The sequence below is a fragment of the Ovis canadensis genome, chromosome X, assembly GCF_042477335.2.
Source record: "Ovis canadensis isolate MfBH-ARS-UI-01 breed Bighorn chromosome X, ARS-UI_OviCan_v2, whole genome shotgun sequence".
Taxonomy (NCBI): Eukaryota; Metazoa; Chordata; class Mammalia; order Artiodactyla; family Bovidae; genus Ovis; species Ovis canadensis.
This window is the reverse complement of record NC_091727.1, coordinates 11606599-11622288: the sequence shown is the minus strand read 5'-3', so window position 1 is coordinate 11622288 and position 15690 is coordinate 11606599. Positions and strand designations below refer to the sequence as shown.

Here is a 15690-nt window from a genome sequence, read left to right as displayed (position 1 = left end):
CTTTGGGATTTCAAATCTTGTTCACTAATTTCTCATAATTAAGAATATTTCACTTAGATTGGAGAAGAAAACAGAGTGGCCTCTTGCTATTATTAGAGGTGCAATATAAGCACTTTTTTTACACAACTGCAAAAAATCCAGAGCACTATACCCTCTGTGAAAAACAGTTTGGTTATTCTTGGAAAAAATGAACATCTAACTATCATATAATCCAGCAATTCCACTCCCAGGTATATACCCAAAAGAATCAGAAGCAGAGACTCAAACAGATACTTGTGCACTAATGCTCTTGTGTGCATGCTACATCTCTTCAGTAGTGACCGACTCTTTGCGACCCTATGACTGTAGCCCACCAGGCTCCTCTGTCCATGGGATTCTCCAGGCAAGAATCCTGGAGTGGGTTTTCTTGCTCTCCTCCAGGTACTAATGTTCACAGTAGCATTATTCACAAGAGCAAAATGGTGGAAGCAGCTCAAATGATTGCAGACAAATAAATGTATAAACAAATGGGATCTATCCATACAATTAAATATTGGGTGGGTCAAACACTTCATTTGGATTTTTCAGTAAGATTTGACAGAGAAACACGAACTGTTAGCCAACCCAGTATTACTTGGTCTTAAAGGAATGAAATTCTTAGACATTCTACAACAGGAATGAACCTCGAAAACATTATGCACAGTAAAATAAGCCAGATAAAAAAAAGTACAAATATTGTATGAGTTCACTTATATGAGATACCAGTTACTGGGGGGAGGGGGAATAGGGAATGACTGTTTAATGTGGACAGAAGTTTCTGTTGGGGAAGATGGAAAAGATCTGGAAAATGAAAGTGGTGATAGTTGCAAAATAGTGTGAATATAGTTCATGTCCTTGAATTGTACACCTAGAGGCAGTTAAGATGGTAAATAAAAGTTACCATTATGTTATATGTAATATAACCATTATATATATAACATAAATTAAATAATTGGTATGTAATATATATTTTAGCACAATTGAAAAAAAAAGAAAAGCACCACAAAATATCCAAAACCTTAACCAATGGTAGTGGGAGAAAGTTATAGGACAACCCGTAACACATGTAATCCTCTCTGATGATATTTCTAGTTAGAGAAGAACCAGTAATATTTCTGTCTTAATCATTTCAAGAAGGCTTTCCAAATGACACTCCTCCATGTCAAACTTTATTCACTTGTCTCAGACAATGAATACAACTGGCCTGAGATTCAATAACATACATTTTTGCTCTGGCCCAGGAGGGCCTAAAATGGCATGAGCCCAAGAACAAAGCAACCTCATATCACCAGATATGGAAGGTCCAGGCAATCAGTTGATTGAGTCATGGCCTCCAAGTGCCCAGGAGTCTGCAGTTTAAGAATGCTAATTCTATGGAGTCAAGGGTCAAAACAGAAAAGTCCCAGAAGGCAAAGTTGGCACCGTTCATGAATGTTGTGTTCAACTTACTTGATGAAGCAGTCTCGGCCATCCCGGTTTGCCGTCATCTCCCATCCATAGGGTGGTACCTGGTTCAAGCCCCAGGTTCCCGAGGGAGGTGGCCAGCCTGAAGACTTCGTCCTGTGGCTGGAGGAAAGAAAAAAATCATTACACCAGACTCTTGGAAATTTCTTCTCTGACAAATTCCAGAAGGGGCACGGGACTGGCTCCTCTCAACTGCGGGCTGTATACTCAGCTGACTACATGAACGGTTAGGACGTTTTTAGGTCATGTACTGGGCTCACAATCTGTCTTTACAGTATCTTGTTAGCTTTTCAAAACAGCCTTACATATACACATCTTGTTTCACAAGATGGGGAAACGATGAATAGCTCACAAAGATTAAGCAACTGCCCTGAAGACACACAAGCCAATTTTGAACGTTCACACTTTCTATGACACTAGGCACTTCTGGGACCAGATATTAGGATGGACTGACAAACAAACAGCTATCACAACACAATATAAATGCACACATGAAAATAAATTCCTATTTTTATACATCTGAAACAAATAACTCCAAGCCTCAGTTTTCTGAACTCTGACTAAACTACAAAATTTCCACTTACAACTACACTCAAAGTGAGTCAAAGTGAGTCAGAAAACCTTAGACAAACTCTCCATTTATGTTGCAGTGAAAATACACACATTAGCTTTTACATTTTCTAGTTCACACCTTAAATGTGACTCAACAGCAAAATGAAAGCGTAGGTAAAAGAAAATTTTCTAGAAGCTTGTCTTTTCAAGAGCAATAGGAACAAGGAAGTGACTCCATATCACAAGCAGCTGTGATGAGCAGCGTTGCTTGGTGACAATTGCTAACCAGAGGCCTAGGGTCCAGTTTCTGAGGCATCACTGAATCCTGGCCAATGCTGTTCTGCCCGGGACCTGCGGGAATTCCACTGTTCTCTCAGGAACATGGGAGACTCCTTTAGAGCCCAACTGTGGGAAGGAAATACACGATGTCATCTTAGGATGTCAACCAACATCCTTGACCATTTGTCCTGTCTCTAGGTGATATTTCTTACTCTAGATGGCCTGCTAGATCTTCTAGGTGGTTCCAAATTGTAGATGGGAACAAAGTGTATATGTGTGTGTTAGAGGTTGGGTAAGAACAACTCCAGAGTCTCACAGTTAGTGTCTCAATAGTGAACCTGGAGCCCTTCATATATTAGAAAGAATCGCCCCCTCCCCCTGCACCATGTATAACACGCACAACTTGTACAATCATCTATGGCGGGCCTCCCACAGTAAATATCCAAATCAGGGGTGTCAACCTGCCTGCAAGGAGGGGACAATCTTCACAGGATGCAGGGTAACTCAGCTCCACCCCTACTCCCACCCCATCCACACATTTGACCCTGACCCAATGCTTCTCCCCAAGGGAAACCAGCCCATTTCCTGAAAGGTTTCTGAAGAGGAACTAGCTTACAGAATTTTAACTACCTCCACTGCCTTTAACTTCCATTTCAGTTTTCCCACATCCTCCATAAAGTGTGGGGAGCAAAAGAGTTCACAAATTTAACATAGATCCCACCATAGGGCTAATTCCCACCTGAGAACTATTACAAGAACAGACATGCCAAGTTTCTGTCCTTCTCTGCACACAATCCAGCAGGGACAATATCCTCTGGTGGTTTTTGAAGAGTGAACTGCTTGTCTGCAGTGAGAACTCATGGAGCCCCTACTCCCCTCCCCCCGACCCCCACCTGATGAGGTGCTAAAAAAAGTCTGCCAATTTCTCCAGAGCACCAGAGGTCTTATTTGGAACAAGCCCTTCAAGGTATGAACAGAGTATATTCTGTTGTTAAAAACTTTTGCAAAAGTACAATAGGAGGCGACACATGGAACATTCTTTTAAGTGAAAGGAGAGAATGCAACAATTTATTCTGGATTACTAAACTACAGTTTATATCAAAATCTTCATCTTTCCCAGAGGGAGGGAACTTATTAAAAAACAAAAACTGGGTTGTTTTTCTTTTCTCTCATTCTCTTTTCCCCACAAACTCTGAATCACTGACAAAAATACACTGGCTTCCTAATATAATTTACATGTAAAATACAGAATTATAGTAATAAGCTAGAAGGAGACTGAATTTTATTATAAACAACATTCTGCTAAATAAGGTATGTTCAGGAAGTAGTAAAAAACAAGACTTCAGCTAGATGCTTTCAAATTAAAGTCTTTTGTCATAAAAACACCAAAGGAAGTGCTAATGCTGGAAAAAGCCACTCAGTGAGTTAATTCAGGGCAAGGGACATCAAGTGATATAAAACAAATAACTGAATAATTAGAATCAGAAATAACCACACGTTAGTTTGTGACTGTGTTGACATAAAATGTATGAGTCAGAAGGACACTTGTAGAACTTAACCAATTAAAAGTGCCAGCATGAACTAAAAGATAACCCCTTTTCAAATCTAACCACAGATCCTTAAGAAGCACCAAGGACAAAGGTCAAATTCTGGAGGGGTTTGGCTCCTGGGTCTGTGCAGTGTGGGAGCAAGAAGTTCACCGCGATATACAACCTGGAAGCAGACAGTTATACTCTGCTGGGAAGATGCTCTGGGGACCTCCTTTCGTGGCCCCCATCCCTGTGGCTGCACCAAACCCTCTATCACTGCCAGATGCTGCCCACCTCGGAGCTGCTGGCAGACACTCTTTTCCACCAGGAGGGCAAAGAGCTGGCCCCCTGGAGAGCAGAGGCAGGGCCAGCACACATAAAAGTAGAGTCCACAGGCTGCTTTGCTTTAGAGCCTCCTCGGAGGCAGACATTATCCCCAGGGTGGACCAGGCGCTGCTATGAAGCAGTGATCCTGTGCAGAACTCCTCGCTTCTGGGAGGAACGCTGCCCTTGTGTCCAGTGTGAGATGCATGCTCTTCATTTCCCGCCCCCCCCATTTCAGAAAGAGTCCACTCTGAGTTCCTGGGCATCCTTCCCAGGGGCTGAGGTCTCTTACAGTATCTTTTCTCTGAATGAGGCCTTACTTTTCTGATGCGAAGACCTAATAGCTTCAAAGGTTCTCTTGACTCCCTCTATGGAGGCTAACTGTGCTGTAAGAGGGAACCATGTGGTTCTGCTCAGCTGCTGGCATGGAGGTAGGCCCCATCCAGCTTATTTGCAAGGACTCCTCCAGCCAGATTTAGTGACTGAAAAACACAGGGCACCCAGTTAAATGTGAATTTCACACAAACATCAATTTTTTAGCATCAGTGGATCGCATATAATATTTGAAGTATATTTAACTAAAAAGTTACATTCATCATTTATCTGAAGTTCAGATTTAACTGGGTATCCCATATTTTATCTGGAAACCCTACTCCAGCCCTTCAAATCAATGAACACCCAGATTCTCTGAGAATATCAAAGAGGCTAAAATATCATGGTCAAGAATCTTTCTGATTGGACTTGGCCTTAGCGGCAGGACTGAATACTGAATAGACTCTAGAAATTATGATTCAGCAGGTCTGAATTGAGAACAGGAATCCATGAGTGAGTGTTGAAACTAGTTCCAATAACTCTTATCTTCAGGTAGAGTTGCTAGTGCTAAGTGCTAAGTTGCTTCAGTCATGTCCCACTATTTGTGACCTTATGGACCATAGCCTGCCAGGCTCCTCTGTCCAAGGCATTCTCCAGGCAAGAATACTGGAGTGGGATGCCATTTCCTCCTCCAGGAGATCTTCCCAACCCAGGGATTGAACCCACATCTCTGGTGTCTCCTGCATTGGCAGGCGGGTTCTTTACCACTAGCACCAAACAAAATAAGCTGAATCTCCAATACTGATGAGAACAGCTGATTCACTGAGAAAGACCCTGATGCCAGGAAAGATTAAAGGCACAAGAAGAGGGTAACAGAGGATGAGATGGGATCACTGACTCAATGGACATGAACTTGGGCAAACTCTGCGAGGTAGTGAGATACAAGCAGGCCTGGTGTGCTGCAGTCCATGGGGTTGTAAAGAGTCAGACATGACTTGGTGACTAAACAACAATAAAGCCAAAATACCCACTTAGATAGAATTTCAAATACAAATTAAATACTTTTTAGTATAAGTACATCCCGTGCAACATTTGGGACATAGTTATATTAAAAGATAATTATTTAGTATTTATTCAAAATTCAAATTGAACTAAGATTCAATGCTTTACCTGGCAAGAATGAAGTTTGGGAAATACTTACTTGACTAGTTGCTACTATTCAAAGTTTGGGCTGAAGTCCATCAGCATGGGTTTCTCCTGGGTATTTGTGTGAAGCATAAAATCTGCATTCTATCAGCAGCCCTAGGTGATTCATATGCCCACTCAAGTTTGGTAAGTGCCGCTTAAATCAGGAAAGTTCGTGAAGCCTTGCTACACACGGAACCACATAAGGGAACCTGTAAACGACACATGCCTGGACCAATGCCAAGCTGTTGGAGTCAGAAATGGGTATTTCATATGCCAAGATGGCCGCTGTGACCCAAAGTAATTCTACCATCTTTTATTTAGCTCAGGAGACACAGGAAAGGCAGGGTGTGGCAGTCAAAGAAATGTAAGCAGGAGAAGTAGGTTCACTGGTCTGAGGACCAGCAATAGCAGCAGCATCACCCATGAATTTATTTGAAATGCAATTCCTTGGGCAGGATCCAAGATCTATTAAACCCAAAATTCTAGGGCTGGGTCTGACTCCGCAATTTGTATTGAACCAGCCTACAGGCAATGCTGGTGCCCACTTGAGTCTAAGAACCACTGAGTTACAATGAGACTTTCTTCAATCCAGGCTCTGACATTTGCCATAATTTCAAGTTATTCAACCTCTCTAAAACCCTAATCCCAGCCCCTCCTATATAAAATGGCAGTAATAGGACCATATCATGGGGTCACAAATGCATTTTGTAAAGCTTTTAGTATGCTGGCTGGCACATATTATAGGACATGCTATAAATCTTTGCTAAATAAATCTCTACCCAACCCTCAGAACAGCAGAAGGGCGAAAGGCTCTGTCATCTACTTTTTTCCAGCCTGGCAAGAACAGGGTAGGAAGGACCTGACACTAGCCAGTTATACCTTCCTGTGAGGTCACAAGTGGATGAATTCAATAGAAATAGAAAAAAGTATCAGAAAGGATTTTTTGTTTAAATCAGGAAACGTGTGTGTACGTGGATTCATGGTGCTGAGGGTCAATTGCCACTTGCCTCAGGCCAGGCCTTGAGATTCCTTACAACTCTGATGTTCTGTGACTTCAACCTAAGAGCAGGGCTGTGTGAACCACTTTCAAACACTTAGCTCAGCCATAAAAATAGCGACCTACATTGGCAGGGCTATTTAAATCACTCCAGAAACTTCCAGCAACTGACTGAACTGGTTTGCAACTTTATGTTATATTTGCAACAGATTGAAACTGCCCAGGACAAAAAAGACCTTCATATTTCATAAGAAGTCAGAGCAGCTATGATGGGTATAGACACTGTAGAACTATTTATGCTGAGACCATGGTTGGAAGCAACCTGTGGTCACTTCCTGGGTGCATGCCACTAAAACCTGGACCAAATCTTGATGGCAAATCTGCTCTGGGAGAAGGCAGTTTCTTAGCAAGCATCTGCAGAAACACACCTCAGTATCAGAAAAAGGGACACCATAGTGGAGAGGGGATGTGTGTCTTGTACCCAAGTTCCAAATCAGACATGTTCCAATTCTGCCGCTTACTAGCTTTGTGACTCTGGACTCTTGATTCTTTGTGTCTTAATTTCTTCACCTGTAAAATAGAATTGGTCTCCCACAATGTTCCCCTCAACCGGGGGAGGGGGGCGTGCCCTCAGGCATCTAGTGGGTAGAGGCCCAGGACGCTGCTCAAAATCCTACGAGGCACAGGATGGCCCTGTCACAAAGAATGATCCAGCTAAAACGACAAGAGTGCCCCGTACTTGCCAAGAATAAACAAAGTGATGAATGTCCAGTTCTTAGCACAGTATTTGACATAGGCGAGTGCTCAACATACTTCAGTGGGGGGAAAAAGCCTTCTCAGTGTTTCCATGTAAAGCTGAATTATGATAAGCAAAATGGATCTTTACATCAGAGAGAATCCAGCTTTACATCAGAATTCACACGGCCACTTAATAGCTTTATGGCCTTGGGTGAATTACTTGGCTTTTCAGGTCTTCCGTGTAAAACGGAAGTAATGATATCAAGTTCACAGTGATGCGCTCCTGATAGATGAGATACAAAAAGCCCTGCAGAGCCAGCCTCACTTAGAACAGTCTCATCAAAGGCTAAGTAGTGCTGTACGAAATAGTCACGATAGTAATGGAAATAACTTTTGTATTTGACAGGAGTTTAAACAGCATTTGTATATACATAACTACTTTAGATACTCACAAGCCTGACTCAGCATGCAATGACAGAATGCCTGCCAAAGCATTCAGTTCAGTTCAGTCGCTCATTCATGTCCGACTCTTTGTGATCCCATGAATCGTAGCATGCCAGGCCTCCCTATCCATCACCAACTCCCGGAGTTCACTCAAACTCACATCCATCGAGTCAGTGATGCCATCCAGCCATCTCATCCTCGGTCGTCCCCTTCTCCTCCTGCCCCCAATCCCTCCCAGCATCAGAGTCTTTTCCAATGAGTCAACTCTTCCCATGAGGTGGCCAAAGTACTAGAGTTTCAGATTTACCATCATTCCTTCCAAAGAACTCCCAGGGCTGATCTCCTTCAGAATGGACTGGTTGGATCTCCTTGCAGTCCAAGGGACTCCCAAGAGTCTTCTCCAACACCACAGTTCAAAAGCATCAATTCTTCAGTGCTCAGCCTTCTTCACAGTCCACTCTCACATCCATACATGACCACTGGAAAAACCATAGCCTTGACTAGATGGACCTTAGTCGGCAAGGTAATGTCTCTGCTTTTGAATATGCTATCTACGTTGGTAATGATTTTCCTTCCAAGGAGGAGACATCTTTTAATTTCATGGCTGCAATCACCATCTGCAGTGATTTTGAAGCCCCAAAAAATAAAGTCTGACACTGTTTCCCCATCTATTTCCCATGAAGTGATGGGACCAGATGCCATGATCTTCATTTTCTGAATGTTGAGCTTTAAGCCATTTTTTTCACTCTCCTCTTTCACTTTCATCAAGAGGCTTTTTAGTTCCTCTTCACTTTCTGCCATAAGGGTGGTGTCATCTGCATATCTGAGGTTATGGATATTTCTCCTGGCAATCTTGATTCCAGCTTGTGCTTCTTCCAGCCCAGTGTTTCTCAATGTACTCTGCATATAAGTTAAATAAGCAGGGTGACAATACACAGCCTTGATGTACTCCTTTTCCTATTTGGAACCAGTCTGATGTTCCATGTCCACTTCTAACTGTTGCTTTCTGACCTGCATACAGGTTTCTCAAGAGGCAGGTCAGGTGGTCTGGGATTCCCATCTCTTTCAGAATTTTCCACAGTGTATTGTGATCCACAGAGTCAAAGGCTTTGGCATAGTCAATAAAACAGAAATAGATGTTTTTCTGGAACTCTCTTGCTTTTTCGATGATCCAGCAGATGCTGGCAATTTGACCTCTGGTTCCTCTGCCTTTTCTAAAACCAGCTTCAACATCAGGAAGTTCACGGTATTGCTGAAGCCTGGTTTGGAGAATTTTGAGCATTACTTTACTTGCGTGTGAGATGAGTGCAATTGTGCGGTAGTTTGAGCATTCTTTGGCATTGCCTTTCTTTGGGATTGGAATGAAAACTGACCTTTTCCAGTCCTGTGGCCACTGCTGAGTTTTCCAAATTTGCTGGCATATTGAGGGCAGCACTTTCACAGCATCATCTTTCAGGATTTGAAACAGCTACACTGGAATTCCATCACCTCCACTAGCTTTGTTTATAGTGATGCTTTCTAAGGCCCACTTGACTTCACATTCCAGGATGTCTGGCTCTAGGTGAGTGATCACACCATCGTGATTATCTTGGTCGTGAAGATCTTTTTTGAACAGTTCTGTGTATTCTTGCCACCTCTTCTTAATACCTTCTGCTTCTGTTAGGTCCATACCATTTCTGTCCTTTATCGAGCCCATCTTTGCATGAAATGTTCTCTTGGTATCTCTAATTTTCTTGAAGAGATCTCTAGTCTTTCCCATTCTGTTGTTTTCCTCTATTTCTTTGCATTGATCACTGAAGAAGGCTTTCTTATCTCTTCTTGCTATTCTTTGGAACTCTGCATTCAGATGCTTATATCTTTCCTTTTCTCCTTTGCTTTTTGCTTTTCTTCTTTTCACAGCTATTTGCGAGGCCTCCCCAGACAGCCATTTTGCTTTTTTGCATTTCTTTTCCATGGGGATGGTCTTGATCCCTGTCTCCTGTACAGTATCACGAACGTCATTCCATAGTTCATCAGGCACTCTGTCTATCAGATCTAGTCCCTTAAATCTATTTCTCACTTCCACTGTATAATCATAAGGGATTTGATTTAGGTCATACCTGAATGGTCTAGTGGTTTTCCCTACTTTCTTCAATTTGAGTCTGAATTTGGCAAGAAGGAGTTCGTGATCTGAGGCACAGTCAGCTCCTGGTCTTGTTTTTGCTGAATGTATAGAGCTTCTCCATCTTTGGCTGCAAAGAATATAATCAATCTGATTTCGGTGTTGACCATCTGGTGATGTCCATGTGTAGAGTCTTCTCTTGTGTTGTTGGAAGAAGGTGTTTGCTATGACCAGTGCATTTTCTTGGCAAAACTCTATTAGTCTTTGCCCTGCTTCATTCCACATTCCAAGGCCAAATTTGCATGTTACTCCAGGTGTTTCTTGACTTCCTACTTTTGCATTCCAGTCCCCTAGAATGAAAAGGACATCTTTTGGGGGTGTTAGTTCTAAAGGGTCTTGGAGGTCTTCACAGAACCGTTCAGCTTCTTCAGTGTTACTGGTTGGGGCATAGACTTGGATTACAGTGATATTGAATGGTTTTCCTTGGAAACGAACAGAGATCATTCTGTCGTTTTTGAGACTGCATCCAAGTACTGCATTTTGGACTCTTTTGTTGACCATGATGGCTACTCCATTTCTTCTGAGAGATTCCTACCCGCAGTAGTAGATATAATGGTCATCTGAGTTAAATTCACCCATTCCAGTCCATTTTAGTTCGCTGATTCCTAGAATGTCAACGTTCACTCTTGCCATCTCCTGTTTGACCACTTCCAATTTGCCTTGATTCATGGATCTAACATTCCAGGTTCCAATGTAATACTGCTCTTTACAGCATCGGACCTTGCTTCTATCACCAGTCACATCCACAACTGGGTATTGTTTGCTTTGTCTCCATCCCTTCATTCTTTCTGGAGTTATTTCTCCACTGATCTCCAGTAGCATATTGGGCACCTACCCACCTGGGGAGTTCCTTTTTCAGTATCCTATCATTTTGTCTTTTCAGTTAGTGTTTCCATTTTAAAGAGGAAGAAACTGAGGTTCAGAGAGAAGGTAAAACTTGCCCAATGTTTGATGGAGGCACTGGTTTTCTTCACTGGAGTGAAACAAGCCCAGCAATCTTGTTGGGAGACCATGTGTTGTGTTTTATGTAGAATGTACTAGAGACGGAAATAGAGGAGGGCAGAGGCCACCCAAACTCAACTAATACAGTGAGTGTCCAGGAGTGAATCCTGAAGCTTCCCAATCAAATTCTCTCTTACGCAAACTATGTCATAATTAAGTGTAACTTCAACTCAAGTGGGTTTCCCTGGCAGCTCACACAGTAAAGAATCTGCCTGCAATACAGGAGACCTGAGTTCGATCCCTGGATCAGGAAGATTCCCTGGAGAAGGGAATGGCTACCCACTCCAGTATTCTTGCCTGGAGAATCCCATGGACAGAGGAGCCTGGTGGGCTATAGTCCATGAGGTCAGAAAGAGTCAGACACGACTGAGCGACTAACCCTCAGCTCATGTGCTTCCTCATATACCTGGTAATACTTAGAACCAGTGGCCAGGTTGACTGTATCCTTTGAACCTGATGTGGAGAAATGAATTTCAATGCTCATTTCAGATATGAGATAACCTAAGTTACAGCTATTCAGTTATTCATCCCTGCCACAGAATGACTCTATATAAATCCAATAAAATAAAATGTGACCCAGAATTTGATTATCCTCATCTCTTTGGACTCACAAAGATGATTTTCAGAATAACCCAAATTATAGAGTGCTAAATATGGTATTATAAGACTTAAAGCACTTCCTCATTTATTTTGCTTTAAGTGGTGGCAGGGTATCCAAAAAAACGACAGAATTCCTAATTTCACACAGCATGCAAGCAGATGACCTTCAAGGCTGATGAGCAATGTGGTTTGAGGTAAAGGAAGCAGAGAGGGAGTGAGAAGAAGGAACAAAAGATGATTCTACATGAATTTACAAAGTCCCCAAATTACAAAGTTTCCAAATTCCACATGGGAATCCCAGTTCAATGTGAACTGCATTTATAAAGGGCTTCCCAGGTGGCGCTAGTGGTAAAGAACCTGCCTGCCAGGAGACAGAGGTTTGATCCCTGGGTAGGGAAGCTCCCCTGGAGGAGGGCATGGCAATCCATTACAGTATTCTTGCCTGGAGAATCAGATGGACCAAGGACCCTTGTGGGCTACAGTCCATAGTGTCGCAAAGAGTTGGACATGACTGAAGTGACTTAGTATGCACATGTACTCATAAAGGAACACAAGGTACGTGGTGATCCTGGCCCAGAATCTGATGCATTACAACCACAGCTCCCAGTAACTTCCCTACTGGTCCAGTGGTTAAGACTCCATGCTTTCAATGCAGGGTGCATGGTTCAATGCAGGGTTCAATCCCTGGTCAGGGAACTGAAATCCCACATGCCATGTAGTGTGGCTAAAACAAACAAGAAACACCATAGCTCCCTGTCTGCAGGCAGCTAAGTTGGGTAAGGGGAGCGGTAAGTAACACATATAACTAATGCTGAGTACCTAGTATGTACCATGAGTTGTTCTAGGTGCTTGGAATACATAGTGAACAAAATAGACAGTGAAAGCCAGGCTCATCAATACAGAAAATAAACAGCCCCCATCACCTGACAGAGATCTGTTTTTCCACCCTAGTATTCCACTAGGACTATGTCTAAGACTATGCTGCAACTTTTAAACTAACTCACCTACATTCCCTGAACACACGTTTCTTAGGCTCAAATTTCCATGTCTTCGTTCATGCTACTCCCTCTGGCTAAACATTCTTTTTCCCTCACTCAGTCTCTCTACCCTCTCGCTATCTGTCCCAAATGGATGCCTTCTTCAAATGCCTACAGAATGGAACTACTGCAGAAAGTAGGCCCTGAATCCCTTGCCCTGAAATCATGACCTCACATCTCTTGACTCATGGGAAGCCACTGTTTGCACAACTGAGGTACCATCTACCTTGTCTAATTACCAATAATGATGTGAACACATATCTTCCTAGATTGTCACCTCTTGAGAGTTAATACAATTCTGAAAACTTCCACCTGTTGCACTTAGTTGGTGCTCAATAAACACTTATTTCTTAATACAGTCATTGCAACTTGAACTCTTCTCATTAGACTTACCACCTTGAATTGGAATTTTCTCAGGATAATCTGTCAAATCCCTTGGCCAGTTGTGATTCCCTTAGGACACGGGTGTGTCTCCTTCATGTTTGCTAAGTTGCTTCAGTCGTGTCTGACTCTGTGTGATCCCAGAGACGGCAGCCCACCAGGCTCCCCCGTCCCTGGGATTCTCCAGGCAAGGACAGTGGAGTGGGTTGCCATCTCCTTTTCCAATGCATGAAAGTGAAAATTGAAAGTGAAGTTGCCTAGTTGTGTCCGACTCTTCACGACCCCATGGACTGCAGCCTACCAGGCTCCCCCACCCATGGGATTTTCCAGGCAAGAGTACTGGAGTGGGTTGCCATTGCCTTCTCCCATGTTTAGGTCCCTGGAATCTACACTGAACTTAGTAATGATAGATGTGCAACCTTTATTATTTGTAAACAGACTTGTCTTGTTACACTTGGCTTACTGCCTGTATTAGTCACTCAGCCATGTCCAGCTCTGCAACTTCATAAACTGTAGCCCCCCAGGCTCCTCTGTCCATGGAATTCTCCAGGTAAGAATACTGGAGTGCATTGCAAGTAGACTTGGTTTACTAAGGGCTGCAAATTTTGGTATGGAAATAGTCATTTTATCATTGCTTTGGAGGGCAAACATAAATGCATGGAAGCAGTAATATAACTTCTTAGTGTCACCGTCTGTGCTTCAATGGCTGTGAGTGTGAGATTTATATATCTGCAGAGAAAGTGTACAAACATGGGACCTCATGGGATTTGCCTCTGAATTCAGCATTGGCTGATAAGCCACACTCTACATGGCTGGATCCAAAACCATAGTTTTTTAAAATAAGTTTTTTGAAATTAAATTATTAATTTTTACCTGTTGGGTCTTAGTTGTGGCACATGGGTTCAGTGATTGCCCTGTGACGTGTGGAAACTGGTTCAATGACCAGGGATTGAACCTGTGTCCTCTGCATTGGAAGGCAGATTCTTAATCACTGGACCACCAGGGAAGTCCCATCACAATCACTTTTTGCATCAGCACTGAGTGCAGAATGGCACATTGAAACTGTTTTATAATATCATTAGTCTGAACAAATGAACGAATGAATAAATGAATGAACACCATTCAAACTCTGGGGCATCCTCTGAAAGGAGTCCCGTGACAGTGACTAGGCAGGTCCAGAATTTCTACAAACAGATGCTGCAGCCATGAAGGCAACACCAGGCTCCACAGGAACCTGCTGCCTTGGCATTCCTCAGAGCGTCCTGCTTTGTGCAGACAAAACTGAAATTCAGAGTCTCCAGATCAAAATCAAAAGGCTTAAATCTAAGCCTCATTACGGCTAAGTGTTGAAACCTCGATCAGTGTCCTTGATAGAAGGTTGTTTTAATTTTTCTAGGTCAAGTTTCCCTTAGCTGGAAATGACTCTTCACTGAGGACAAATTCCCAAGTGCTACCAGAATGTTTCTTCCTCCACGTTCTCATTTTGTGAAAGTGAAGTCCGACAGTCATCCTTGTACACTTCACCTAGAGGAGTGGTCCTCAGGAAGGGACAATGGTGTTCCCCAGTGGACATTTGCCATTGATGGGAGACACTGTTTTGGTCCTTGCAGGGGGTGGTGGAGGTGTGCTACTGGCATCTAGAGGGTAGAAGGCAAGGATGTCACTATACATCCCACAATGCACAGGACGGTCACACAACAAACAACGAAAACAATGATCTGGCCTCAGGTAGCAGCGGTGTGGAGGTGGAAAAACAATGACCTAGGTTCATCAACCTCATTTATCTTATTGTGCAACACTGGGTTTCGCCCCTCCCCTTCTGCTACTTTCTTCACGCCCTCTGTCTCTGTTTCTATTTGTAAAATGTTTACTTGAACCAACAGACATAGGGACATTTCAGCCCCAAATCCTTGAGCATCTCTTAAGAAAAAGGATATTCTGCTTTAAAACGGCAATACCATATCACACTCAAATTTAATATTGATATGTGTCGTGCCGTGCTAAGTTGCTTCAGGCATTGTCTGAATCTTTGCGACCCCATGGACTGCAGCCCACCTGGCTCCTCTGTCCAAGGGATTTTCAAGGCAAGAATACTGGAACGGGTTGCCATTCCCTTCTCCAGGGGCTCTTCCAGACCCAGAGATCAAACCTGCATGTCTAATGTCTTCTGCATTGGCAGGCGGGTTCTTTACCACTGGTGCCACCTTGGAAGCCCTTAATATTGATATAATACTGTCAAATATATAGTCTATATTCAAATTTCCCCAATTATTCTAATAAGGTTCTTTCATAGGTTTTTGGGGATTTGATTTGGAATCCAATGAAGCCTTACACTAAGCATTTAGTTATCCTGTCCCTTTATTCAATAATTTTTTAAGAGTACAAAGTTATCCTAACTTCAACGCTTGAGAAAGAGGATGTAAACTTTTCCTTCAATATCCATCAACAACGGCCACTGTTGGTAAATCACACCAGAACTTGTTTAAGCACTACTCCAGGAATTCACACAGTGTCTGGCAATGGTAGTGTTGCACCAGACATTGTCTGTGAGTTGAGCTGACTCACGTGTTTAGTTAGAGTCTTTTGGGCAAGGACCATAAATATAGGCAGCTGGGACAGTGCCCAAAAGACTCCTGGATTTTTCAAAGGGCAGAGTTCAAGATG

The 15690-nt window shown here is 42.8% G+C and overlaps 1 protein-coding gene across 3 annotated transcripts in view; it reads right to left on the bottom strand.

Moving 5' to 3' along the window:
* The window catches only part of FRMPD4 (FERM and PDZ domain containing 4), a 376391-nt gene that overhangs the window by 206476 nt on the left and 154225 nt on the right, over nt 1-15690 (bottom strand). For all 3 annotated transcript variants that reach the window (XM_070289750.1, XM_070289748.1, XM_070289749.1), the window contains one exon: nt 1468-1584. In XM_070289750.1, the coding sequence (XP_070145851.1) occupies nt 1468-1584 (117 nt within the window). The remainder of the gene's footprint in view (nt 1-1467; nt 1585-15690) is intronic.